This window comes from Nyctereutes procyonoides, unplaced genomic scaffold (genome assembly GCF_905146905.1).
Source record: "Nyctereutes procyonoides isolate TBG_1078 unplaced genomic scaffold, NYPRO_anot_genome, whole genome shotgun sequence".
NCBI lineage: Eukaryota > Metazoa > Chordata > Mammalia > Carnivora > Canidae > Nyctereutes > Nyctereutes procyonoides.
The window spans coordinates 13,487,098-13,511,070 of record NW_026575034.1 but is presented as its reverse complement, the minus strand read 5'-3'; the positions used below and the strand labels follow the sequence as shown (position 1 = coordinate 13,511,070).

The 23,973-nt window shown below is 41.7% G+C and overlaps 2 protein-coding genes and 1 long non-coding RNA gene across 5 annotated transcripts in view; 1 reads left to right on the top strand and 2 right to left on the bottom strand.

The window, feature by feature from the left end:
• Window positions 1-3,056, bottom strand: part of COPB1 (COPI coat complex subunit beta 1) — a 38,897-nt gene extending 35,841 nt beyond the window's left edge. The window contains exons 1-2 of one of the 2 annotated variants that reach the window (XM_055317955.1): window positions 2,946-3,056; window positions 2,015-2,164 (exon numbers count right to left, since the gene is read on the bottom strand). In XM_055317955.1, coding sequence (XP_055173930.1) covers window positions 2,015-2,105 — 91 coding nt within the window. In that variant the 5' untranslated portion in view covers window positions 2,106-2,164; window positions 2,946-3,056. Of the gene's footprint in view, window positions 1-2,014; window positions 2,165-2,719; window positions 2,887-2,945 lie in introns of those variants that run through there. The other variant, XM_055317956.1, reaches the window with a different exon arrangement.
• A 5,114-nt stretch (window positions 3,057-8,170) lies between these two features.
• PSMA1 (proteasome 20S subunit alpha 1) lies at window positions 8,171-21,806 on the bottom strand. Its single transcript, XM_055318112.1, has 10 exons — window positions 21,699-21,806; window positions 20,390-20,434; window positions 19,506-19,607; window positions 19,057-19,160; window positions 16,524-16,612; window positions 15,855-15,925; window positions 15,605-15,734; window positions 13,559-13,638; window positions 10,118-10,228; window positions 8,171-8,599 (listed from the first exon to the last, which is right to left on the bottom strand). Exons 1-10 carry the CDS (start codon window positions 21,699-21,701, stop codon window positions 8,543-8,545), a joined length of 792 nt encoding a protein of 263 aa, XP_055174087.1. The 5' UTR covers window positions 21,702-21,806; the 3' UTR covers window positions 8,171-8,542.
• Window positions 21,807-21,937: 131 nt separating this feature from the next.
• Window positions 21,938-23,973, top strand: part of LOC129504704 (uncharacterized) — a 53,912-nt gene continuing 51,876 nt past the window's right edge. For both annotated transcript variants that reach the window (XR_008663416.1, XR_008663415.1), the window contains exon 1: window positions 21,938-22,100. This is a non-coding gene — a long non-coding RNA (uncharacterized LOC129504704). The remainder of the gene's footprint in view (window positions 22,101-23,973) is intronic.

Here is a 23,973-nt window from a genome sequence, read left to right as displayed (position 1 = left end):
CCTCTGCCTATGTCTCTCTCTCTCTGTGTGTGTGTGTGTGACTATCATAAATAAATAAAAATTAAAAAAAAAAAAAAGTAAGCTTTATACCCAACATGGGGCTTAAACTCAAGATCCTGAGATGCTCTATCCACTGAGCCAGCCAGGTACACCAAAAACTTTCAAATTATAAGAAAAAAATAATAATGAAAGTCTATTCATTAATGTACATTGCATTCTACTATCTTACATAAATATGGGGGAAAAAAGTACTATATATGGCTTTTGTATATAAGGAGGTATGGGCTTAAATGCCATAAAGGAGGATTTCTTTTTCCTTCTTTAAAAATGGATCTCGGGGAATCCCTGGGTGGCTTAGAGGCTTAGTGCCCGCCTTCAGACCAAGGCGTGATCCTGGAGGCCCAGGATCGAGTCCCACATCAGGCTCCCTGCATGGAGCCTGCTTCTTCCTCTGCCTGTGTCTGCCTCTCTCTCTCTGTGTGTGTGTGTGTCTCTCATGAATAAATAAAATCTTATAAAAAATAAATAAATAAATAAAAAATAAAAACGGATCTCAACAGAAACATAATATTAAGTAGCCTATAATCAGGAGGTATTCCGTTACTGCTGATTAAGGGGTGGGAATAGGGAAGTAAAATAGGGTCTTTCAAATTGCAAACTATCTTCTAAAAAATATTTTCAAGATGGGAAGCATAATTTTCATTTTATTCTGTTTTAAACAGTAGTTACCAACCAGTTTAACTTATTTTTAGTACTCCAATGAAACAAGAATCATTTTTTTTGGAACGTGCATTATTTTGAAAAATGCTTTTGACAGAATCACTTTAAAAAAGACAGAGTATACACTTTTAAAATCCAGAAATAGGGAATTCCTGGGTGGCTCAGCGGTTTAGCCCCTGCCTTTGGCCCAGGGCGTGGTACTGGAGTCCTGGGATCGAGTCCCGCGTCGGGCTCCCTGCATGGAGCCTGCTTCTCCCTCTGCCTGTGTCTCTGCCTCTCTCTCTGTCTCTCATGAATGAATAAATAAATTCTTAAAATAAAATAAATAAAATGAAATCCAAAAATAGTGGGGTGCATGAGTGGCTTAGTCACTTACTTAAAAGTGTCTGCTTTTGACTTGGGTGTTGATCCCAGAGTCCTGGGATCAAGGCCCGCATTGGGCTCTCTGCTCAGCGAGGAGTGTACTTCTCCCTCTCCCTGCCACTCTGTCTACTTATGCTCTCTGTCAAATAACCAAATAAAAAAAGTCCAGAAATATATGTTTTCTTTTTGTATAAATGCTTTTTAAAAGCTTGAAGCTTTTGAAACCTCAATGCTTGAAAGGTTTAAACTGTGCTGGAAAACACACGTATATTCCAAGGTTGACTTCATTAGTTCAATAGGTGGCAAACCCAAAGAACATAGTTTTTTTGGTTTTACGAGCTAAGTAACACGAAGTTAAATGCACAAAGGAACTGAGACGTTCAAACACCCATTCTCAACCTGTTACCTACAGAAAACTGTCAGCTACACTTAAGCGTATATTAAACTACACAAGCCATTGTGTTACTTTGAGGAATGTCTAACAACTATTTATTTAGCTTTAGTAAACTAAACTGAGACGTTTTGTTTTCAAAAAAAAAAAAATCAACACTGCAAGTCTAAATGTAACAAGTCTTCATTTGTCATAAGATCAAAGTTCTGAGGAAGAGATCCTAGAAAACAAAGTAGTTAGACAAAAATTAAGTATTTCTGGGCAGCCCCGGTGGCGCAGCGGTTTAGTGCCGCCTTCAGCCCAGGGCGTGATCTGGAGACCCTGGATCGAGTCCCACGTCAGGCTCCCTGCATGGAGCCTGCTTCTCCCTCTGCCTGTGTCTCTGCCTCTCTCTCTCTCTCTCTGCATCTCTATGAATAAATAAAACCTTTAAAAAAAATTAAGTATTTCTAATTACAAAGAAAACTTGGAATGGAAACGAGCTCCTTATTCTCATTTTTTTTCCCTCCACTTAATTTTCAAAATATTATCAGCGTTTACCTAGGTCATTTTTTAAGCTAATTTCAGACGGTGGTTCTGAATCCATGGGCACGTTAATTAACGTATAGCACACGTTCTCGGCGGCCGTCATGGTTTCCGGATATAAGCGAACCTCGATGCGAGACTGAAGGATGACAGATGCAGGTAAATCTAGGAAAAGGAAAATACGAGGATTATCATTACAAGTAAAAAACAAAAACAAAAACAAAAACAAAAACAAAACACGGGGATCCCTGGGTGGCCCAGCGGCTTGGCGCCTGCCTCCGGCCTGGGGCGTGACCCTGAGGACCCAGGATCGAGTCCCACGTCGGGCGCCCTGCGTGGAGCCTGCTTCTCCCTCTGCCTGTGTCTGTCTCTGTGTCTCTCATGAATAAATACATTTAAAACACACACACGAGCGGTTAACTATCGTGATCTTGACGGTCTAAAGTTCACTCAGTCTGGCTAAGGAGTTTTAAAGTATCCGAAGGGTAGGGCCAATTTCTATTGTGTCCCATAAAAATAACGCCGAATATAATAAAAGACATGCTATAAATAAATAAATAAATAAATAAATAAATAAATTTAAATAAAATAAATAAATGAAACAAAAAAGAAAAGAAAAGAAAAGAAAGACGCGCTGGCCAGCCTCCCAGCCAACCATCTGACAGAACAATGATCTTTTCCTCAGAGGTGCCCCCGCGGAGACGCCGTGCACCTTCCTACCTGCCCTTACGTCGATGGGTGGACGCGCCCGGGGGCCGGCCCGGGGGCATCAGCGACCCGGGAAGGGCCCCCGGCCCGGGCTTCCCAGCCCCCCGCTCCACCCCGCCGGGCCCGGACGCCAGCGGCCTAGTCACTCCCCTTCCGCATCTTCCCGGAGGACAGCCCGCTCCTCCGACGCGGCCCAGCCCAGCACGCCCCCCGGGCCTGGGGGCCTTCGGCTCATCACCTGGCTCCAAGGGGCGGCAGCTACGGCGACGCTGGGACCGTCCGCACCGGCTCCGGCCCGCGGCGGCGGCAGCCGCGGCTCCGCACAGTCCTCGGCTGACGTGGAAGGGGGTGGGGGCGGGGGTGGGGGTGAGGGGACGAGCCACCTCGCCGCTACGGCAGCGCGGAGGGGACAAGCCTCCTCCGTCCCGCGCTTGCGCAAACTTCCCCGGGCTAGTCCTGCAAGCCAGGCTCTGAGCTAAGCGCTGCGGTCTTTTGAAAGGCTTCCTCTTCCAGCAACTACAACCACCGGGGGGTGGGGGTGGGGGTGGGGTGGGGGGGGGCAGTGCTTGGAAAGAGGGGACGCCCAGTTTCTAAGGCCGGTGTTGTCCAGCGCTTTTCTAGCTCACCCCCTAAGAGACGGGGAGAGCGACTGCTGTTTGAGGGAGTCAGTCACCCCGTGGTCTCAATCTCTGCTTCCGCACTTGGGCTGATGTCAAAGTCGAACTAATTATTTCCTAATGGTCCTTTTTTTTTTTTTTAAGATTTTATTTATTTATTCATGAGAGACAGAGAGAGAGAGAGAAATGCAGAAGCAGGCTCCACGCAGGGAGCCCGACGCGGGACTCGATCCCGGGTCTCCAGGATCACGCCCTGGACTGAAGGCGGCGCGAGACCGCTGAGCCACCCGGGCTGCCCCTAATGGTCCCTTTCAAGATCCCAAGAGATTAGTGTTTTTTATGCAGAAAGGAAGTTTGACAGTCACTGTTTTAAAGGATTTTACGTATCTCCAAAAAAACCCTAATAGTTGCAGCTGCTGTCAGCCATAGCATCTTCGGGTTTGCACATATAAGGTTCCATTATGCCCCCCAAGCAGCACCTTCCCCACAAAGGGTTTTCTGGCCAATTATCATTTTAAAATCGTTTTTCAAATATTAAAAAAAAATTGGGGGGATCTCTGGGTGGCTCAGCGGTTTAGTGTCTGCCTTCCGCCCAGGGCATGATCCTGGAGACCCGGGATTGAGTCCCACATCAGGCTCCCTGCGTGGAGCCTGCTTCTCCCTCTGCCTGTGTCTGCCTCTCTCTCCCTCTCTCTGTGTATTTCATGAAAAAATAAATAAAATCTTTAAAAAAATAAAATAACAAAATAACCAAATAAAAATTAAAAAAAAAATTTTTAAGCCTTGAGCAAAATACAGTGAATAAAAGACTTGCCCTTAAACAGGTACACTTCTGTTAGGAAGCTACAACACGAGCACTGTCTCATGTATCTAGAATCCAGCTATTTGAGATTTCTTCTTTTTAGAATCGTCAAAGTATAAATTCTTCGAGCACCCAAAATATATCACAAAGGCCGTGTGTTTACAGCACTTTCTAAGAATGTTCTTCAAATCCTATGTATTGATTTTTTTAAAGTTTTTGAGATAATTGCAGAGTGACCTAAATACCGTGATCCCGTATACTCTTCCCCTAGTTTCTCCCAGTAGTGACATTTATGCATACTGTTCAATATCAAATCCAAGGAAATTGACATTGATATGATTTACTCCTCAGATTCACCAGTTTTACATGCACTCCCTTGTGTATTTAGTTCTCGGCAATCTTACCATGTTTAGATTCATGTGACCGCCACCTGGCACTATATAGAACAATCTTAAGGATCCCTCCTGCTATCCTTTTACAGTCACAGACACTTCACTCCCCAACCCCTAGCAACTACTAACCTGTTCTCCATATCATTGTAATTTTGTCATTTCAAGGACATAGTATATGTGAACTATACAATGTAACCATTGAGATTTTTTTTCATGCAACAGAATTCCCTTGAGAACAACTGGTTGTTTCACTTCTGTGTATTGGTGTTTAACATGAAACTTTACAGGAACAGTATCTGGTTTCCAAGCCCACTTACCAAGACAGGACAATCTGTTGGCATGAAATGAGGCCCCCGAAAGCACAAAAACTAGATTTAGTAATAAGAAAGCTCAGCAGTTTTGAGCCACCATAGTGTAGTGCCAACCACCATACCCACAATGGAAGTTCATTGTGTTACAGAAGAAAATTGGAGACATTATGGCCGAGTCATTAAGGAAACTATTAAGTATGAAAAGAAGATAAGAAAGCAATATATTTTATAAAACCACATTTTATCTGCACTTAAAATGTCATTAGAATTGTATATACATTATTGTATATTAAATACAGAGCTTGTTCATCAGATATCAGGACCTTATATAGCCAATTTCTTCCTTCTTCCTAATATGTACCTTGTTTTGGGTCTTATTTTTACTCTAGCAATTATATTGTCGTGAATGCCTTTTTTTTTAGAGGTGTGTGTGTGTGTGTGTGTGTGTGTGTGTGTGTGTGTGTGTGTGTTTGAGAGAGAAAGAGAGAAGGGGAGGAGCAAAGGCAGAGGGAAAGGATCCCAAGCAGACTCCCCACTGGATGCAGAGACCCACTTGGAGTTCCAACTCATGACCCTGAGATCATGACCTAAGCCAAAACCAAGAATCTGACGCTTAACTGACTGAGCCACTCAGCCACCCCTCATCTGGAATGCTTTTTAAACTTGAGAGCAAAGACCTTGTCATATACCAAGAATCATAAAAATTCAGATGTCTAGGAAGTCAAGGCCTAGAGCAAAGGGACTTGTCCTCAAATCACAAAGTGGCCAAACATTGAGAAAGTTGGTATTAGAACCTGAATCCTGTCACCTACTGCACTGCCTCTTCTTTTTCAACCATGTGAATTCTGCAAAGCTGCACATATAGATGCCTAATAAATTCCAGATGAATTGAACATTATATCAGTGTTAGGTTTTATGATTGGATATTATTAGGAATATTTGTTTATAATTACTTAACACAGACCAAAAAGAATACTTAAATATAACACTCTAGACAAAACAATGAAAAGGCATCATAATAAACTCTGTGGAGACAGTGGAGTTGACTGAATCTTATTGGGGTGGAAACGATTTTAAGTTCTAAGGTTAGTGTGAGACTAACATCACATATTAAAAAGATTACTGAGGGGCACCTGAGTGGCTTAGTTGGTGAATTATCTTCCTTCAGCTTGTCTCAGGTCATGCTCTCTGGGTCTTGGGATAGAGCCCTGCATCGGGCCCTGTGCTTACCGAGGGAGGAGTCCGCTCCCTCTCCCTCTGTCTCCCCTGCCCCGTACTGTGCACATGCTTTCTGTCTCAAATAAATAAAGTCTTTTTTACTTTTTTAAAAATAAAAGATATAGATATCTTTTAAAATATAATAAAAAATTACTAAAACTGCCTTTGAAGTACAATACAGATCACATTTTTTCCCCAGTCAAGTAATTGGTTTATATTTAGGGACCAGGTACAAAATATTACACATTTTTTTTAAACAATAGAATTGCCCAACAAGACATACTCGCACAATGATAGACATGAAGGGAGAGAGACCTACCTGAGGCTTTAAAGAGCAAATTATGAAATTTCCCACTTGTGTTCCCTCACCCAGACTATAATAGAAATGAGTCTGAAGGCAGGTGGGAGGGCTCCCTATCATTCACTTCATGTGTGTAGAAGGTGCAAATACTCAGTGGTAGGTCAAATGGTGACCTACTCAATGGTAGGTCAAATGGCCACATGGTCCTTGGGGCCTCATCCCAAGCTCAAATGGTAGACTCCTGAGGCTCCTTCCAGAACAGAGATCCAACATCTCACACACTACTGTATTTAGTTAGGTCTTTCAACAAAGTTGCCCAGAGTTTCTCTTAGCACTTTACCTTCAAGAAGTCAGAGATTTGTAGATTTAACAAGCTTTTAAAGTTTTAGGCAATCTGTGGGGCATCTGGCTGGCTCAGTTGATGAAGTGTGTGACTCTTGGCCTTGTAGGTTTGAGCCTCACGTTGAGTGTAAAGATTACTTAAAAATAAAATCTTTTTTTTTTTTTCCTTAAAGATTTTTATTGGGCAGCCCGGGTGGCTCACCGGTTTAGCGCCATCTTTGGCCGAGGGCGTGATCCTAGAGACCCGGGATCCAGTCCCATGTTGGGTTCCCTGCATGGAACCTGCTTCTCCCTCTGCCTGTGTCTCTGCCTCTCTCTCTGTTTCATGAATAATTTTTTTTAAAAAAAGATTTTTATTTATTTATTCATGAGAGACAGGGAGAGAGAGAGAGGCAGAGACACAGGCAGAGGGAGAACCAGGCTCCCTGCAGGGAGCCCAATGTGGGACTTGATCCCAGGACCCTGGGCAGCCGCTCAACCACTAAGCACCCAGGCGCCCTAATTTTTAGAGTTTTTTATTTTATTTGACAGAGAGAGAGCACAAGCAGGTGGAACAGCAGGCAGAGGGAGGGAGAAGCCGGCTCACTGCTGAGCAGGGAGTCCCGATGTGGGGCTTGATCCCAGAACTCTGGGATCGTGACCTGAGCAGAAAGCAGACACAACCAACCAAGCCACCCAGGCACCCCTAATTAGAATTTTAATCCAAGTTCTGTATCTATGAATGAACTGCTCCTCTCTAGAAAGATAGGAATCTCAGGCAATAAAAAACTCCTCAAGGCTTCTTAGCAAAATTTTGGAGTATTTTGCTTTGTAAATCAGATTTCCTCAAATTTCATTCTGCATGGCCTAAGACAAAAATTGTTCTGCAATATTTGCATACACTGCTCACAACAATAATAGAAAGCAACCGAAAGATTACAGCAGAGTGGGGTGAGCATAAGAGGAAATGAGGTTTGGGATTAAACTTTCCCTTTTGTTATTTTTACAAAAGTTCTCTATAGAGACCAGAGCTATCACTACTGCCATCTGCTGGCTGCAAAGAAAAACCATTTACATGTTAGAAATCTTGATACTATGGTTGCTGGGAAGTGGCAGTTTCTCAGGTTTTTTTTTTTTAAGATTTTATTTATTTATTTATGAGAGACAAAGAGCAAAAGAGGCAGACACATAGGCAGAGGGAGAAGCAGGCTCCATGCAGGGAGTCTGATGCAGAACTCGATCCCGGGTCTCCAGGATCATGCCCTGTGCCCAAGGCACTCAACCACCAAGCCACCCAGGCGTCCCAGTTTCTTAGGTTTTAGTAAGAATCTTCAGCGTTGAACCCTGCAATTTGTATTCTGAACCAAATCTCCATGATTTTCATGTAGCTAGTCCATACATAGGAAATTGGTAAAAGGCTGTGATAGATAAGAGGTATTATTTTCCCTCATCACTAAACTTAAGGCAAATTAATTTGGCAAATGTGGCAGATAACCAGTTGTAATCTCGTTATAATCAATCATTATAGTTGAAGCTACTTAAAAAACAAAGAGAAACCCAATACACAGGCAGGTGAAACAATTTTATTTCACAGTTGTCTTTAAAACCACAAAGACACTATGTTTTTCATATAAAAACATTAGTACAGATAACTATACTTTCTAGAAAATGATTATATAGACCCTCTCAAAGAAAAATGCACACCATTATATGGTTCAGACAAGTTACTTGGGAAAAACACATCTGGACCGATTCCTAAAACATACCAGAAGACCACGCCGCATCTTTTGGTTCAAAGTATAGATTACTGTCATCAGTAAGGGCTCCTGCATTCTTACATATTTGATAATACACATATAGACTGGTTTGTGACTTAATGCTCCATTGGTTCATCAGCCTTTTCTGCAGGTTCATCAGCAGGTTGAGCAGGCTGTAGGGGAAAGAAAAAAGAAAACAGGTTAAAAAAAAAAATCACTTGACCAATATATACTTCTAATCACAGATATTATAAATTTTTTTTTAACTTTTATTTATTTATGATAGTCACAGAGAGAGAGAGAGAGGGGCAGAGACATAGGCAGAGGGAGAAGCAGGCTCCATGCACCGGGAGCCCGATGTGGGATTCGATCCTGGGTCTCCAGGATCGCGCCCTGGGCCAAAGGCAGGCACCAAACCGCTGCGCCACCCAGGGATCCCAATCACAGATATTATAAAAGAATTTACATGAAAAAGGGGATAGGAGATTATTTTGGATACTCAATTTTAGTTCATGTCCTGTTAAAATTTCTGAACCAATGGTATTTTGTTGTTGTTTCTTAAACAGACATAATTTTATAGGTCTGAAAACCTAAGCATCATTGAACAATTTTAGCATTTTATCACTTTATCTTGTTCAGGAGTAAAGTCCTTCTTTGTATTACCACTACTAGCCTTAGAATCTAATCAGTATATTTTAGACATTCTTATCCTCTTTAGCACTAATCAACACAGAGAAAACATGATAAAACAAATCAGCTGTGTGGAACTCCCAGCATTTTTCCCAACAGTGCTGGTTCTTATCAACAGCAATTTAAACAATGCAAATCCTACCTCCAAATTGTACCAACAATATCCTCTCCAGGTTGAAAAAAAATTCACACTGTAGAAAATACTTCTCTCCAGGAAACTTTATTCATTTTTCCCCAGGAAACTTTATTTTTAACTACACAGCTATCAAATAAGAATTTATAAATAGCAAATGTGTATTCTAAATATCCAACAAAAAGGACCAATATTTAATCTGAGATTTCCCAGTACTTCCTCTTTTCTCAATATTTATGAAGAGTAAATTTAGTTTCCAAAGGGCCCCCAATGAACTTTCTCTCAGTCCCCACTCCTGTAGACTCTTAGCAGGCCTTATAATTTCATCAACAAAATGAGCAAAATTGATGCTGTGCCACTCCTGAGCATCAGCCTTTAAGAATGTCTAGCAGCTTCCACTTTTGAGATTTTCAACGTTTGCAAGCTCTGAGCTACTACCCTGCTAAAGAGAGGCTTTGAGATTACATGGACAGAGGTCCCAGCCTTCTAGCTATCCTTCTAGGATATACCTAAAGAGTATGAATAAAGAGGACATGTGAATAAAGCCATCTTCAATGTTCCAGTCCTGTTGCTTCAACTGACTACAACACAAGAGACTCTAAATGAGACCAGCAAAAGAATCACTTAGCCATAGTCAACCAACAGAATTGTGAAAAATAGCATTAGATAACCAAATCATCAATTTTTGCTTATGGAGATCACTACCTCTCAGTTTTACATTATTCAGTTCTAGCTTTTCCTACTGCTATTTGAACTGTGAGCCCAGTTCAATACTTAGAGATAAAAATGGAAGATTTACTAAACAATTGATGTAGGAACAGAGTTTATGATAGGACTAAAGCCTCTGGTGTTATGATTAGTTATATACCTGTGCCTTTCTCTGTGGTCTTTCTTCAAGACCTTCCAGGAACGGAGATACATCATCATCATCATAAATCGTAAACTCCAAGTCTTTACCAACAATTCCAATGGAAACATTCTGAGTGGGGGAAAAAGGTAAAAATTAAAAGAATTTATGTTGGGAAAATGCTTTTGTTAAATATGGCGTGAAGAAAAACAGAATAAAAGTTTATATAGCACTATTTTAATAAGACTAAAAAGTAAATATAGAGAAAAAAGAAGAAAACTAGCAGATCCTCATAACTTGCAGATCTAATATTCACTTTTCATAATCATGAGTAACATTGAAGGTCTATGCCACCTAGAAATTTGTAACTTGGCTCATAATAGAAATGTGCTGCAGACTAGTGCTAACAGAGCAAGCAACTTAGCTGGGAAGTAAGCCTAACTCTAAAGAAATAATCAGTTTGTTTCTTGTGTAAATTAAGACATGATGGTTCTTTAAAAGGAAAGAGAGTAAGTTGTGGGATCTTGTGTTGAATCTGGTAGGGTCTTGGAACTATGTTCTACATGTTAAAATTAAAGAGCAAGTTTTAAAATGTTCAGTGAATGCTAACCAATGTAAAAAAGGCCCCCCTGGAAGATGAAAATTTTAGTGAAAATTTGAGGCATGAGAATTTGAAGCCTTCTCTCAATAATTTCACTGAACCATTCTCCATGATTCAGTAAAAATATAAAATCAGAAAGCCAGATACCTGAGCAAACTCCCAAATTGTAAATGTCAAGAGTAAACCCAAATTTTAAAAGATAGTCTCCTTGGAGTGATGGCATTATGGGGTGGGTGGGTATGTGGGTATGTATGTATGTATGTATGTATGTATGTATGTATTTATGGGAGGGAGATCTTAAGCAGGCTCCATGCTCACCATGGAGCCAGATTCGGGGGCTCAATCTCATCATAACCTGAGCCAAAATCAAGGGTCAGATGCTTAACCGACTAAGCCACTAGGTGCCACTATAGGTACTTTAAACACTTAAAAATAATTTTATGTACATTCCTGATTGTTTTGGAAAAAAGTCCTTTTTAGGTTAGTAAAAATTATTTTCAAAAGATTATGCCAGTTATAAATTCTTCACATATATAATACATAATTATCCAAACACTATAATAAAATGGATTTACAAAATGCTGACTGATCTCACTTTAGTTAATGATCATTAACCACAAGGAGATCCATAATGGTTCCTGCATTGTACTATACAGGTCCCTAGATCATTCAGTCTCTTCTAACATTTTCTATTCTCCTTGCTCCTTATTTCACTGAGAAAACAGAAGCAATTAGAAGAGAATGTTCACAAGCTCCCACAGTATCTAGTGTTTCCTGTATCTATGTCCCTAGATTCTCTCCCTTCGTGTTAGTGTGAATGAATGGTCCAATTTCCTCTCTAAGGTCTACCTTTCCACTTGTATACTGTTTGACATTGGTCCAGCAGTTTTTCTCATATTTCTCCTACATAAATATTTCCCTTTACACTGGATTATTCTTATAACCATGCACCAAATGTGCTATAATTTCTCCCATCTTAGAATACCAAAACAACAAAAACACTCACTACGTTCTCTTCCAGCCAGGACCCCCATTTCTCTGAACCTGCAAGAGAAAAATCTCCATAGAGGTGCCTCCTATTCCTCCTCTCTCATTCTCTCCTGATTCTATTCCTTTCAGGCTTTGGCTCACCATTCCAATGAAACTGTCTAGTGAAGTCCCCAGTGACATCATTGCCAGTCTAATGGTTAATTCTCACTCCACATCTTCCTTGATCTACTAGGAATTTTTCATTCCTTCTTCCTTGAAATAGTTTCTTCATTTGTTTTCAAAAATGTCTCACTTTCCAAGTTTTCCTCCTACCTCCCTGGTCATCGTTCTCAGTCCCTTTCTGCTGATACTTACACACCTTCCAATTTCTAAAGGTTAGAGTGCCCCTAGCCCAGGCCTCAAACCTCTTGTGAAACTATTTGATTCCTTTAGCAGTGTCATCCAATCTAAATCACCATTTCTACATAAAGACTCCAAAATTTTAAGTCTAGGCTATACCATTCTCCACCAAACTCCAGGAGATACACATCTGACAACTGTTTTGTTTTTTTTTTAAAGTAAGCTTTATGCCCAAGATGGGGCTTAAACTCACGACCCTGAGATTAAAAGCCACATGCTTTACTGACTGAGCCAGCTAGGCGCCCCAATAACTGCTTATTTTATATCACCAATGGACAATAGAAATTTCAAGTTTTCTAAGTCTAACCTAACTGCCTGATCTTTCTTCACAGCTCCCGCCCCAAAACTTGTTTTCACCGTCTTATCTAGCTCAGTAAATCATAAATTTCTCCCTCCTCTAATCAAGCCCAAAATTTTGAAAACAATTTTTGTTGTTCTTACACCCCTACAACCAATTTGTTAGCAAAAGTTTTTCACTCTAATTCAAAAAAACTTATCCTCATCTCCAACTCTAAGGCTCTCCTCTAATTTACCACAATTTCTCATCTATATGATCTAAATAGTTGTAAAGCTATTTTCACCCATGTTGCCCACTACAATCTATTTTCAAAATGGTGACTAGAACAATTCTTTTGAAACCTAAATCAAATCATGGTACTGTTCTGTTCAAACTCTAACTGCCCACTCAGTAAAAATCCAAAGTACCTACAATGGTTTATACACGATCTGGCCTCCATTACCTGACTTTATTCCTTCTCTTCTTCTTGATCATTGACTCCAACATTCGTGACCTCTTTGCCTCAAATACTAGGAATATTCTGGACTCAAGGCCCTTACATTTGTATTCTTTGGAATGAACTTGCTCTAGACATCTGAATCACTCTCACTCACACATCTCCTTTATTTTCCTCAAATTTCACTTTCTCAGCAAGGCAATCCTTAACCACTCTATTTTAAATTTCTCTCACCATACCTTCCTACCCCCTAGATGGTCATTCTTTCTCCTCTTAACCTTAGTTATTTCTGTAGTGTTTGTCATCTTCTAATGTATAATTAATTTACTTAAGGGTATATTGTCTATCTCCTTGACTTGGATGGATGTTACATGAAGGTCAAAATGTTTGCTGTGTTTACTTTATAGTCTCAGTATCTAGTGTCTACACATGGTAGGTACTATATATATATATATTTGTTAACTGAGTTAATAATACAAGGATATTTCTACCTGCTGAAGAAATGAAGGACGATCTCCCTAAGACTTATTGGTTTTATTGCTTTATACCAAGAAGAAATGTTTGCAAATCATTTCAAAATCAGATCATTTAGTGAATAGCTTAAGGAGAAACAATGAACCATGGTAAACATCTCCCAAATTAAAGAACTGTTAAGTATACAGTCCTCTATTATATTTCATAAATATAAATGATTGACCTGTAATGTTAAAATCTCAAGTTGGAAAACATGATACCTACCTTTGTAGTTAGGTCCTGTTCTGCAGGAAGTGTCTCTCGTAAGGCACGCAGACCATGTTTAACCAGTTCATTCAAATTGCCTATATAATAAATTAACAATTATTTCTTAATTTCATCTTCATACTAGGCTGCTTTGATTTGTGGTCTATAGTCTGAAATTGTGGCTTCAGTCACATACTAAATATATCACAATAACAGCCAAAATTTTAATGTTTAGCCATATGATAAATGGCAATAATAATAAACATTGCCATTATTTTATGTAATGGGAAAATACATGATTTTTGTTACTAAATGTTTTATGATAAATTAAATGAGAATCCAGATTCACAAATGATACAACACAAAATTTTGTAAAATATATTCTATGGAAGGTGTTTCCTCTTTATAAACAAAGTCTCCAACTCTTTCTATGTGGCCAGTACTAACCTGATACCAAAACTAGACAAAGGCTATTACAAGAAAATAAAACTACAGATCAATAACCTGTAGGAATACAAACACAAAAAACCTCACGAAAATATCAGCAAAATGAATCCAGCAACATTTATGTTAATGTAAACATTTATAGATATATACATAGAAAGAGAGAGAGAGAATGTGTTTTTATACTATAAATCATGAGGAAGAGGGATTTATTCTAGGAATGCAAAGCTGGTTTAACATTCTGAAGTCGGGATCCCTGGGTGGCGCAGCGGTTTGGCGCCTGCCTTTGGCCCAGGGCACGATCCTGGAGACCCGGGATCGAATCCCACATCGGGCTCCCGGTGCATAGAGCCTGCTTCTCCCTCTGTCTGTGTCTCTGCCTCTCTCTCTCTCTCTCTCTCTCTCTGTGACTATCATAAATAAATAAAAATTAAAAAAAAACAAAGTAATTAACATTCTGAAGTCAAGGGATGCCTGGGTGGTTCAGCAGTTTAACGCCCGCCTTTAGCCCAGGGCATGTTCCTAGAGTCCTGGGATCGAGTCCCGCATTGGGCTCCTTGCATGGAGCCTGCTTCTCCCTCCATCTATGTCTCTGCCTGTCTCTTTATGCATCTCTCATGAATAAATAAAATCTTAAAAAAAAAATTCAGAAGTCAAATAATGCAATACACCCTGATAGAATGAAGGAGAAACCACTACATAGTCAACTCAAGAGATGTCCAAAAAGCATGTGTTAAGTCCTTGAAACTTGCATGAGTAAAGCAAGTTTGAAAACCTGCCCTATGATCACATCTTACATCAACGCTTTTTACCTTTCTTTCTCAAAGCTACACCAAGTTTTTTACTTGTTTATGGACTACTTAACGCAGAAATGTCTGTGTGGCTCCAATTAAGAACAGAATCACAGAAAACTAAAAGCTGATAACAGAACTTATAATTGGTAAGTGGTTCTCAACTCTGAATGGGGCATACTTCAGACTAACTGAACCAAGCTCTTCAAAGTTGAAGACCTCTGTATTTTGGTATTTGTATTTTGACAAAGTTCTAGTGATTGAAACTACTGTGATGGCTGAACGGGGTAATAACCAGTATGTATGGGATCCCTGGGTGGCGCAGCGGTTTAGCGCCTGCCTTTGGCCCAGGGCACGATCCTGGAGACCCGGGATTGAGTCCCACGTCAGGCTTCCGGTGCATGGAGCCTGCCTCTCCCTCTGCCTATGTCTCTGCCTCTCTCTCTCTCTCTCTCTGACTATAATAAATAAATAAAAATTAAAAAAAAAAAAATAACCAGTATGTATGACAGAAATAATAAACACTCCATAGACTTATTTAAAAACAAACAAAAAAACTGTTACCCTAAGGCTGATAGTTTTTTCATTTAGGATACTATTTACTCACTATATAAAGACTAGAGGGGGGTATCCCTGGGTGGCTCAGCCGTTTAGGTCCTGCCTTTGGCCTAGGGCATGATCCTGGAGACCCAGGATCGAGTACCACATCAGGCTCCCTGCATGGAGCCTGCTTCTCCCTCTGCCTGTATCTCTGCCTCTCTCTCTCTCTCTCTCTCATGAATAAAATAAAATCTTAAAAAAAAGACTAGAGGGGGCAAAAATTACTTACACTCCATAAAACCAGACATATGTCTCTCCAAGTAAGTACGAGCTGATTGAGAACGGGCTCCAATGGACATAGCTCTACAGTCAAAATAGTTGGCAGATGGACAGGTTTGGAAAATGTGAGGGCCCATATCCTACAAATAGGTAAGAAATATATATATATATATATACACACACACATACACACACACATATATATTTTCTAGTTAGTTTTTAAAAAGTCATTAAAATATAATAATATTCTATGAACTTACATCATAACCAGCAATGAGCAGTCCAACACCATATGGTCTCCGGCCATACCGTTGTGTTGGTATCTGGGTCTCTTAAACTAGTTAAAGAAACTGTTCTAAGAAGGAATAAAGTACTATCTTTATTTTCAAATTAAACACCATTAACAAAGAGCTCTGCTTTTTTTTTTTTTTAATTGCTGCATAATCTACCACACCAAGAAGAAAATAAAAGAGCAACATTTCTTGGCTTAGTATGAAAAAATGTTAGGACTACCCACCAAACCTAAGACTGAGGGCTAGCAAAATGATCTCTTCTCATGTAGAGAGCCTCATCTGTTTTGGTCAAGAATTTTGGAGGACATCTAGAACCACCAATAAAAAACTTTAAATCTTCTCTAAAAATGAGACTTGACTGGTTTTCCTCAAATTGGGCTCATTGACACCCGGAAAAGGGCTGATGAAAGAGCAACCCAATTCCTTATTTAGAACACATTTTTCCATGGCAAAATTTTCCACAATTCTTCTTCTAAATTTTAAATATTCTGTTATTGAGAAGTAATTAACCTTAGTTTTCAAACTCTTAACCTATGCTATGTATTATATTCCCAGTAATCAACATAAGGCTTAAGTATCAAAAATCTATTTAAAGTTCACATCCATAAATGCTAACAACAACAACAAAAAGGATACTGCTTCCAATTAGAGATACAAGACGAGACACAGGAAGAGGTCTGTCAAATACAAATCTGGAATCCAAACACTCCTGGCGCATAAAATTACTAAAAAAGAAACAAGGAAAATTAGTTATTTCAAATCAGAATTATTTCAATCTAAATAAAGTAGTTTGATTTCTTTTTGCTTTCTTCACATGGATTACATCCATATAAGGGAATCAGAAAGTCACACCACAAGGATGCATTTTATACCAAACTCTTTGGCCACACGAGGTTAAAAAAAAAAAAAGACTAAAATATTCCTTAACTTTGGATAAATCTGGTCTCTGTCTGAGAATTTTAGAGACTAAAGAACAAGCTCTCTTTTCTTACCCTTCCCACTGTCTGCAACAACTCTAGATCTTGAATCACCAAAGACCGTAACTACTTGTTTTTTTGGAAACTGACTGAAATTTCCCCAACAGAGCAATTGCAAGAAATAGAAGTGATACTAGAACATTGCTACAGTTCCTGCCAACATTGCTTCTATCCATAAGCAGCACTCTAGAGGAGATGCTGGACACTGGACTATTGAGCGTCACTGTTAAACCTGGTAAGAGTCAAGCAAATGTCACACTGGGGAAAAGGGAATTCGTGCCTAATTATTAAAGACAAAAGGATAAACAACAAGAAATGGATATGCACCTTTCTTTCCATGATGCTTTGTCCAGTTTATGTGTACGTCACATATCTGAGAATCAAATGTTGATGGCAGGAACCATGCTATTTGTTCAGTACTTTTTTTTTTTAAAGATTTTATTTATTTATTCATAGAGATACAGAGAGAGAGGGGGGCGGAGATACAGGCAGAGGGAGAAGCAGGCTCCAGGCAGAGAGCCTGACGTGGGACTCGATCCAGCGTCTCCAGGATCACGCCCTGGGCTGCAGGCGGCGCTAAACCACTGCGCCACCAGGGCGGCCCTGTTCAGTACTTTTAAGTCCATTTCCCAAGCCTATCTAAACTGCATTGTTCAACATGGCAGGTACTGGTTACATGTGACTATTCAGCACTTAAAAAGTGGCTAGTCTGAATTGAGAAGTACCTTAAGTGCAAAATACACATGAAATTTCAAAGACTTAGTACAAAAAACAATGTAAAATATCTCAATAAAGTTTTCATATTGATTACATGTTGACATGGCAATATTTTGGATATATTGGGTTAAATAAATTGTTTGGCCATGCAGCATATTTTACATTTTCTAGAGCTTTCAAAAACCAATACTTATTTGGCTGCCCAAATAAGTAAAATCTTAAAAACAATCACCTGAGGACACACTGATAAAATTTCCTAAAATGATTTCCCTGGGAGTTATAGATTAAAAAAAGAAAAGGAAAGAAAAGAAATTAGTTTTGGCTAATTTTGACCTCCCAACACACACATTCGTAGGTTACGTAAAAGGCACTGTATTAAGTGCTCTACATGTTAGGTTCTTAAACAATAGCCCTGAAAAAGAAAATACAAAAGACTGATGGTTTAAGTAACTAGCATCTCATCTAAAATACTAAGTGGTGGGCAGCCCCAGTCGCGCAGCGGTTTAGCGCTGCCTGCAGCCCAGGGCGTGATTCTGGAGACCCTGGATCGAGTCCCACATCAGGCTCCCTGCATGGACCCTGCTTCTCCCTCTGCCTGTGTCTCTGCCTCTCTCTCTCTCTCTCTCTCTGTGTCTCTATGAATAAATAAAAAATCCTAAAAAAAATTTTTTTTAAATAAGATAAAATACTAAGTGGTAAAGGTAAGAATGAAATCTCCATGATTTCAAAGCCCTGGCTCTTCACTTGTAACACCTCTCAACTATACATCATCTCTATCTCCTCTGGACTCTCATAGAAATCTATCTGTTACTGGGGATCCCTGGATGGCTCAGCATTTAGCACCTGCCTTTGGCCCAGGGTGTGATCCTGGAGTCCCGGGACTGAGTCCTGCATCAGGCTCCCTGCATGGAGACGCCTTCTCCCTCTGCCTATGTCTCTGTCTCTCTCTCTGCGTCTCTCATGAATAAATAAAATCTTAAAAAAAAAAAAAATCTGTTACTCTCTACTTTCTACCTTGTATTATAGATATACTACTAGATTTTAAGTTCCTAAAACACAAGATATATATCTGACTCACCTTTGTGTACTCTGCTGCATCTAGTATTGAACTTCACAAAAAATAAGTATGTAATAAATATACTGGCATATTAAAGAAAGCAAGTGTAGTTTGCCAGGTCCTGAGAAACCAGACAAAAGTGTCAAGCTCTTCTTAGACTTAACATTGTCTCAAACCATATATCTTGAGTTAACAAGTATCACATTATTCCCTGACTTCTCAAAAGCTTTAACCTTAATATCATTAATTCTAGTAGTTACTACTAGAGGAATCAAGAAATGGAGTACTTGTAACTGAGCCCAAATACGCTGAGGTATTAACAATCTGAATTTATAAACTCTGCCATACAACTTCCTAAAATATATTATCTGGATGAATCAAAAGGGATGTTTCTTCTGTTTTTCACGATCATACTCACCATAACAGTCTAGCATCAGCAGTAAGTCCCGCAATTGAGATACCAATATGGTTATCAACATGAAGAATTTTCTTCTGATGAGCTGCAAGCTCTGACTGTGCTCTCTAAACAGAAACATTATAAAACATAAAAACACATTTATAATTTTATTTCAGTGAAACTTAAATTTGTTAGTTCCATTTTCTTTCTTTTTTTTTAAAGATTTATTTATTTATTTATGATAGACACAGAGAGAGAGAGAGAGAGAGAGAGAGCGCGCGCGAGAGAGAAGCAGAGACGCAGGCAAAGGGAGAAGCAGGCTCCATGCTGGGAGCCGGATGTGGGACTCGATCCCGGGACTCCAGGATCATGCCCTGGGCCAAAGGCAGGCGCCAAACCACTGAGCCACCCATGGATCCCCGTTAGTTCCATTTTCTACATGAAGAAGATTTATGTACTGCTTTACTCACCTTCAATGCAACCAACACTGCATGGGTTTTTGATTTCAGACCAACTGTGGCTGAACCTTGTTTGACAGCCTCCATTGCATATTCAATTTGATGAATCCTGCCCTAAAGAGAAAACACATCTTACAGTCACCTTTTTTATATTTAATATTCATCTAGTGGTCCCAAATCTCAGGTGAATATAGTTAAAATCTCAAAATATTTTTTTAAATTTTAATTTAATTTTTTTAAAAGATTTTATTTATTTATTCATGAGAGACACACACACAGAGAGAGAGAGAGAGAGAGAGAGAGGAGAGAGAGAGGCAGAGACACAAGCAGAGAGAGAAGCAGGCTCCATGCAGGGAACCCAACGTGGGACTCGATCCCGGGACTCCAGGATCACGCCCTGGGCCAAAGGCAGGCGCTAAACCGCTGAGCCACCCAGGGATCCCCAAGATTTTTTTTTTAAACTAGGAAAGTCACTTTAAAGATAAACTTATGTTCCAGGAATGTCTAAAATGATTATATTCCATATTCTCACAGCCTACAGTTTCATGAGTTTCTTTGCTTTTAAAGTAGGCTCTTCGCCCAACATGGGACTCAAACTCATGACCCCAAGGTCAAGAGTCGCACGCTCTACCGGTGAGCCAACGAGGTGACCCTCATCAGTTTCTTTCTTTTTTTAAAAAATATTTTATTTATTCATGAAAGACACAGAAAAAGAGGCAGAGTCACAGGCAGAGGGAGGAGAAGCAGGCTCCAGGCAAGGAGCCTGATGTGGGACTTGATCCTCGGACTCCGGGATCACACCCTGGGCGCAAGGCAGACGCTCAACCGCTGAGCCACCCAGGCGTCCCTCCTTATGAGTTTCTAAAGCCACACATAAAAGTATAAAATATTCTTACCTGAGGGCTCCAAACAGTGACGTCATTGTCATACTGGTTGCGAAACTGCAAGTGAAAGAAAAAAAGACCCATGAACTTTCGAAATACCACAAATTTTAAACAAGCTCTATCGTCAAACAACGTCCTCCCACCTGTTTCCATTCAACAGCAACACGAGCTGTTCACACAGCCTCACTGGAGGATCACGACTGTGGTCGGTCGCAAGCCAATTCCGAATTTACCCTGAGCTAGAAGGGAGAGGCCGATCTGGATCTCGATGGGACCTATCTTCCCAACTTCCGATTCTACTACCGTTGGTAGCACTCCCTTTGGATTCAGTCACTACGGTTCATAGGGTCGTGTTCCCTTCTCTCATGCTTATGCTCTTCTCTTACACTGGCCCTAATAAATGGTTAAAAGCACTTACCAAAAACAAAACAAAAAAAGCAAAAACCCCAAAACCAGCTCAAAATTCTACCTCTTTAGGTCATCTCCACCTTTCCTCCCCAAATTCCAACACATCCTCCCAGCCCTTCTCTCTTCACTCTGTGATCAGAGCCGCGGCAGATTTATCTTCCAACCCTTACTGCACTCAAAACGGTGCCCTGTACGTATGTATAAACGTTCCTATTGAATGAACAGACGCGAGGATGTCCTCGGGAGGGGAGATGCCGACGCAAACAGCTCCAGGGTCAGAATCGTTAGGGCCTCACGATACAGCGAGAAAGGTGGAGGAGAGAGGAGGGGGCGCGTGAGAAAGGCGAGCGCGGGGTCTGCAGAGGGGAGGCTGCAAGACCCGAGCCCAGGCTGGAACCATGCGCACGCGTCTCCTCTCGGCCTCGGTTTGTTCATCTGTAAAACGGGGTGGCCCGGACAGAGGGATTGAAAAGCATCTGTTGCCATCAAGCTCTAGGGCGGAAGAGAAATCGGGCGGCCCCGCAGGTAAGGCGGCCGCCGTCCTGGACCCCGAGGCCGGGGGCCGAGCCCGCACTGGCGGTACAGGGAAGCCGCCGGGTCGATCCCTAGTTCCTGTTCCTTTCCTCCCAGCACCCGCTCCTCCGACGGACCTGGAGCGGCGAGCACGTCCGGGGCCCGGCGGACAGCGAGACGAGCCCCGGAGAGCGGCCGCACCGACTCCCCGCCGCCCCTCGGGGCCAGGCCGGAGATGCTGAATCACCGCCGAACCCTCCCGGCGGCGGCGGGCCCCGAACCCCGCGGCCCCGGGCGGCTCTGCGGAGGTCGGGGGGCGCGGCTCGCCATCCCCGCCCCCCCCCACCCCCCGGCGGCGCACCTCAGCCCCAGCCCTGCCCGCGCTCCGAATCCAACGCACCATGGTTCCGGCGCGGGTCCCGCTGCGGCCTCCGGCAGAGGTGGCGGCTTCAGGAGCGCGGCCGCAACTACCGCTCGGCAATCTACAGAGAAGCCTTCGGGATCTGGACGGCGGCGGCGCAGGGCACGGCAGTCGATCCCAGAGATATCGATAGACGCCCAACGCTTTCCCCGCCCTCAGAAAAGCCCCGGGGCCCCTGGGAAGTGGGCGGGGCCTCGGAAGAAGGAGGAGTTGAGGTTGGCGCGAAATCTGCGGCGGCTGGTTGCTGCGGGGGCGGCTGCTACAAATCACCCTTCTTGGATGCTCCGTGATCATTACCAGGGCCCTTGCGGAGTCCCGCCAGCTCCTCAGCGGCCCGGCAGATCCACCAGAAATGGCTCGAGACCACGCCTGCGATTCCAGGTGATCCGGTGTGCCGCCGGACATCGCTCGCTCGGGGACCACGGAGATGGGGCGGGGGGGGGGGGCTGCAAGGATGAGGCTGCAAGGATGAGGCTGTGAGAAAGACCACAGAGGGGATCCCTGGGTGCCTCAGCGGTTGGCCCGGGGCGTGGTCCTGGAGTCCCGGGATCGAGTCCCGCGTCCGGCTCCCTGCGTGGAGCCTGCTTCTCCCTCTGCCTGCGTCTCTGCTTCTCTCTCGCTCTGTGTCTATCATGAATAAATAAATAAAATCGTAAAAATAAAGAAAGAGCACAAAGTAATGGTCCGTTTGTAGATGTCAGCCACACTCTTCGTCAAGCGTGTTGTTTGTGTACACGCTGTTCTTTCTACCGCGGAATCCTTTGCTCCGTTCCCCGGAGATAGCTTCTTCAAGGCCCCGTTGCCACTGATCACCCGTTGTGATCCTCCCTGGTTTCCTCTACAGGACTTTGAACTCCACGAGGGCGCTCATCATGCCTTTCTATGGTCTCAAAACCATCCATGAGGCTTGGTTTTTTATGTTTTTAAACTTTTTTTTAATCTGGTAGATTGGACCACTGAGAAAAACTGGCCGTTTTCTTCCGAAACACTGGTTTTCTCTGTTGAGGATTTTTGGCAAGTCCCCAGATGAAAGACTTGATTTAGTATAGCTCTGCAAACCTCTGTCCGTTCATTTTATTTTATTTTATTTTATTTTTTTAAATATTTTTTTAATTTTTATTTATTTATGATAGTCACAGAGAGAGAGAGAGGCAGAGACACAGGCAGAGGGAGAAGCAGGCTCCATGCACCGGGAGCCCGACGTGGGACTCGATCCCGAGTCTCCAGGATCGCGCCCTGGGCCAAAGGCAGGCGCCAAACTGCTGCGCCACCCAGGGATCCCGTTCATTTTATTTTAAAAAAGATTTTATTTATTTATTCATGAGAGAGAGAGAGCGGCAGAGACGCAGGCAGAGGGAGAAGCAGGCGTCCCTTGGGGATCCCGATGCGGGACTCGATCCCAGGACTCCGGGATCACACCCTGGGCCAAAGGCAGATGCTGTACCTCCGAGTCCCCCCAAGGTGCCCCACATCTGTCAGCTTAATATCTACTTTCCACCAATGATGATGATTAATTTTCTTTATAAAGTAGAAGAGGTAACTACCTAGGTTCAGGTAAGTTAGGAGTTGAAAGGGTCCTTAGTGATCTAAACGTTGCGGTTGAAGGAACAGACTCAGATCACTTAAGTGATTTGCTCGAGTTCGGAGCAATTTAGTATCACAGTCTTTTTAAACCCCTCCCTTTCATATATATGTTCTTTCCCTGTTACACATTTTCCAGGTTAAATAGGACTTCCTAGTATCTGCATTATGAACACACGATGCTTTATTTACCCAAGTCCCTATTGTTTGATATTTAGGTTCCCCCTGCACACCCACTTGTTTATATGCTGCTTGATACATGTTTTTATACTCCTTTCCTTAGAATAAGTTCCTAAAAATTGCAGGATCAAATGAAATGGATTTTTCTAAAGCTATTAATAAAAAGTGCTAAATTGCCCTCCAGAAATGTTTTACTGGTTTATACTCTCCACAATAGTATATGAGCATCTCCTCCTCCTTAAACTCACCAATATTGGTTGTTGTCATTTTTCAAAATCACTGTTAATTTAGTAGATTAAATTATCAAATTTAAATTAACTATTCTTTTTTTTCTAACACTCAGCATAATGCCTAGTACATACTAAATGCTTAATAAATATTGTTTAATAAGTGTTGAATGATTACTCATTTAAAAAATTTTAGATAGTACAGGGGATGCCTGGGTGGCTCAGTGGTTGAGCGCCCAACTTCGGCCCAGGGCGTGATCCTGGGG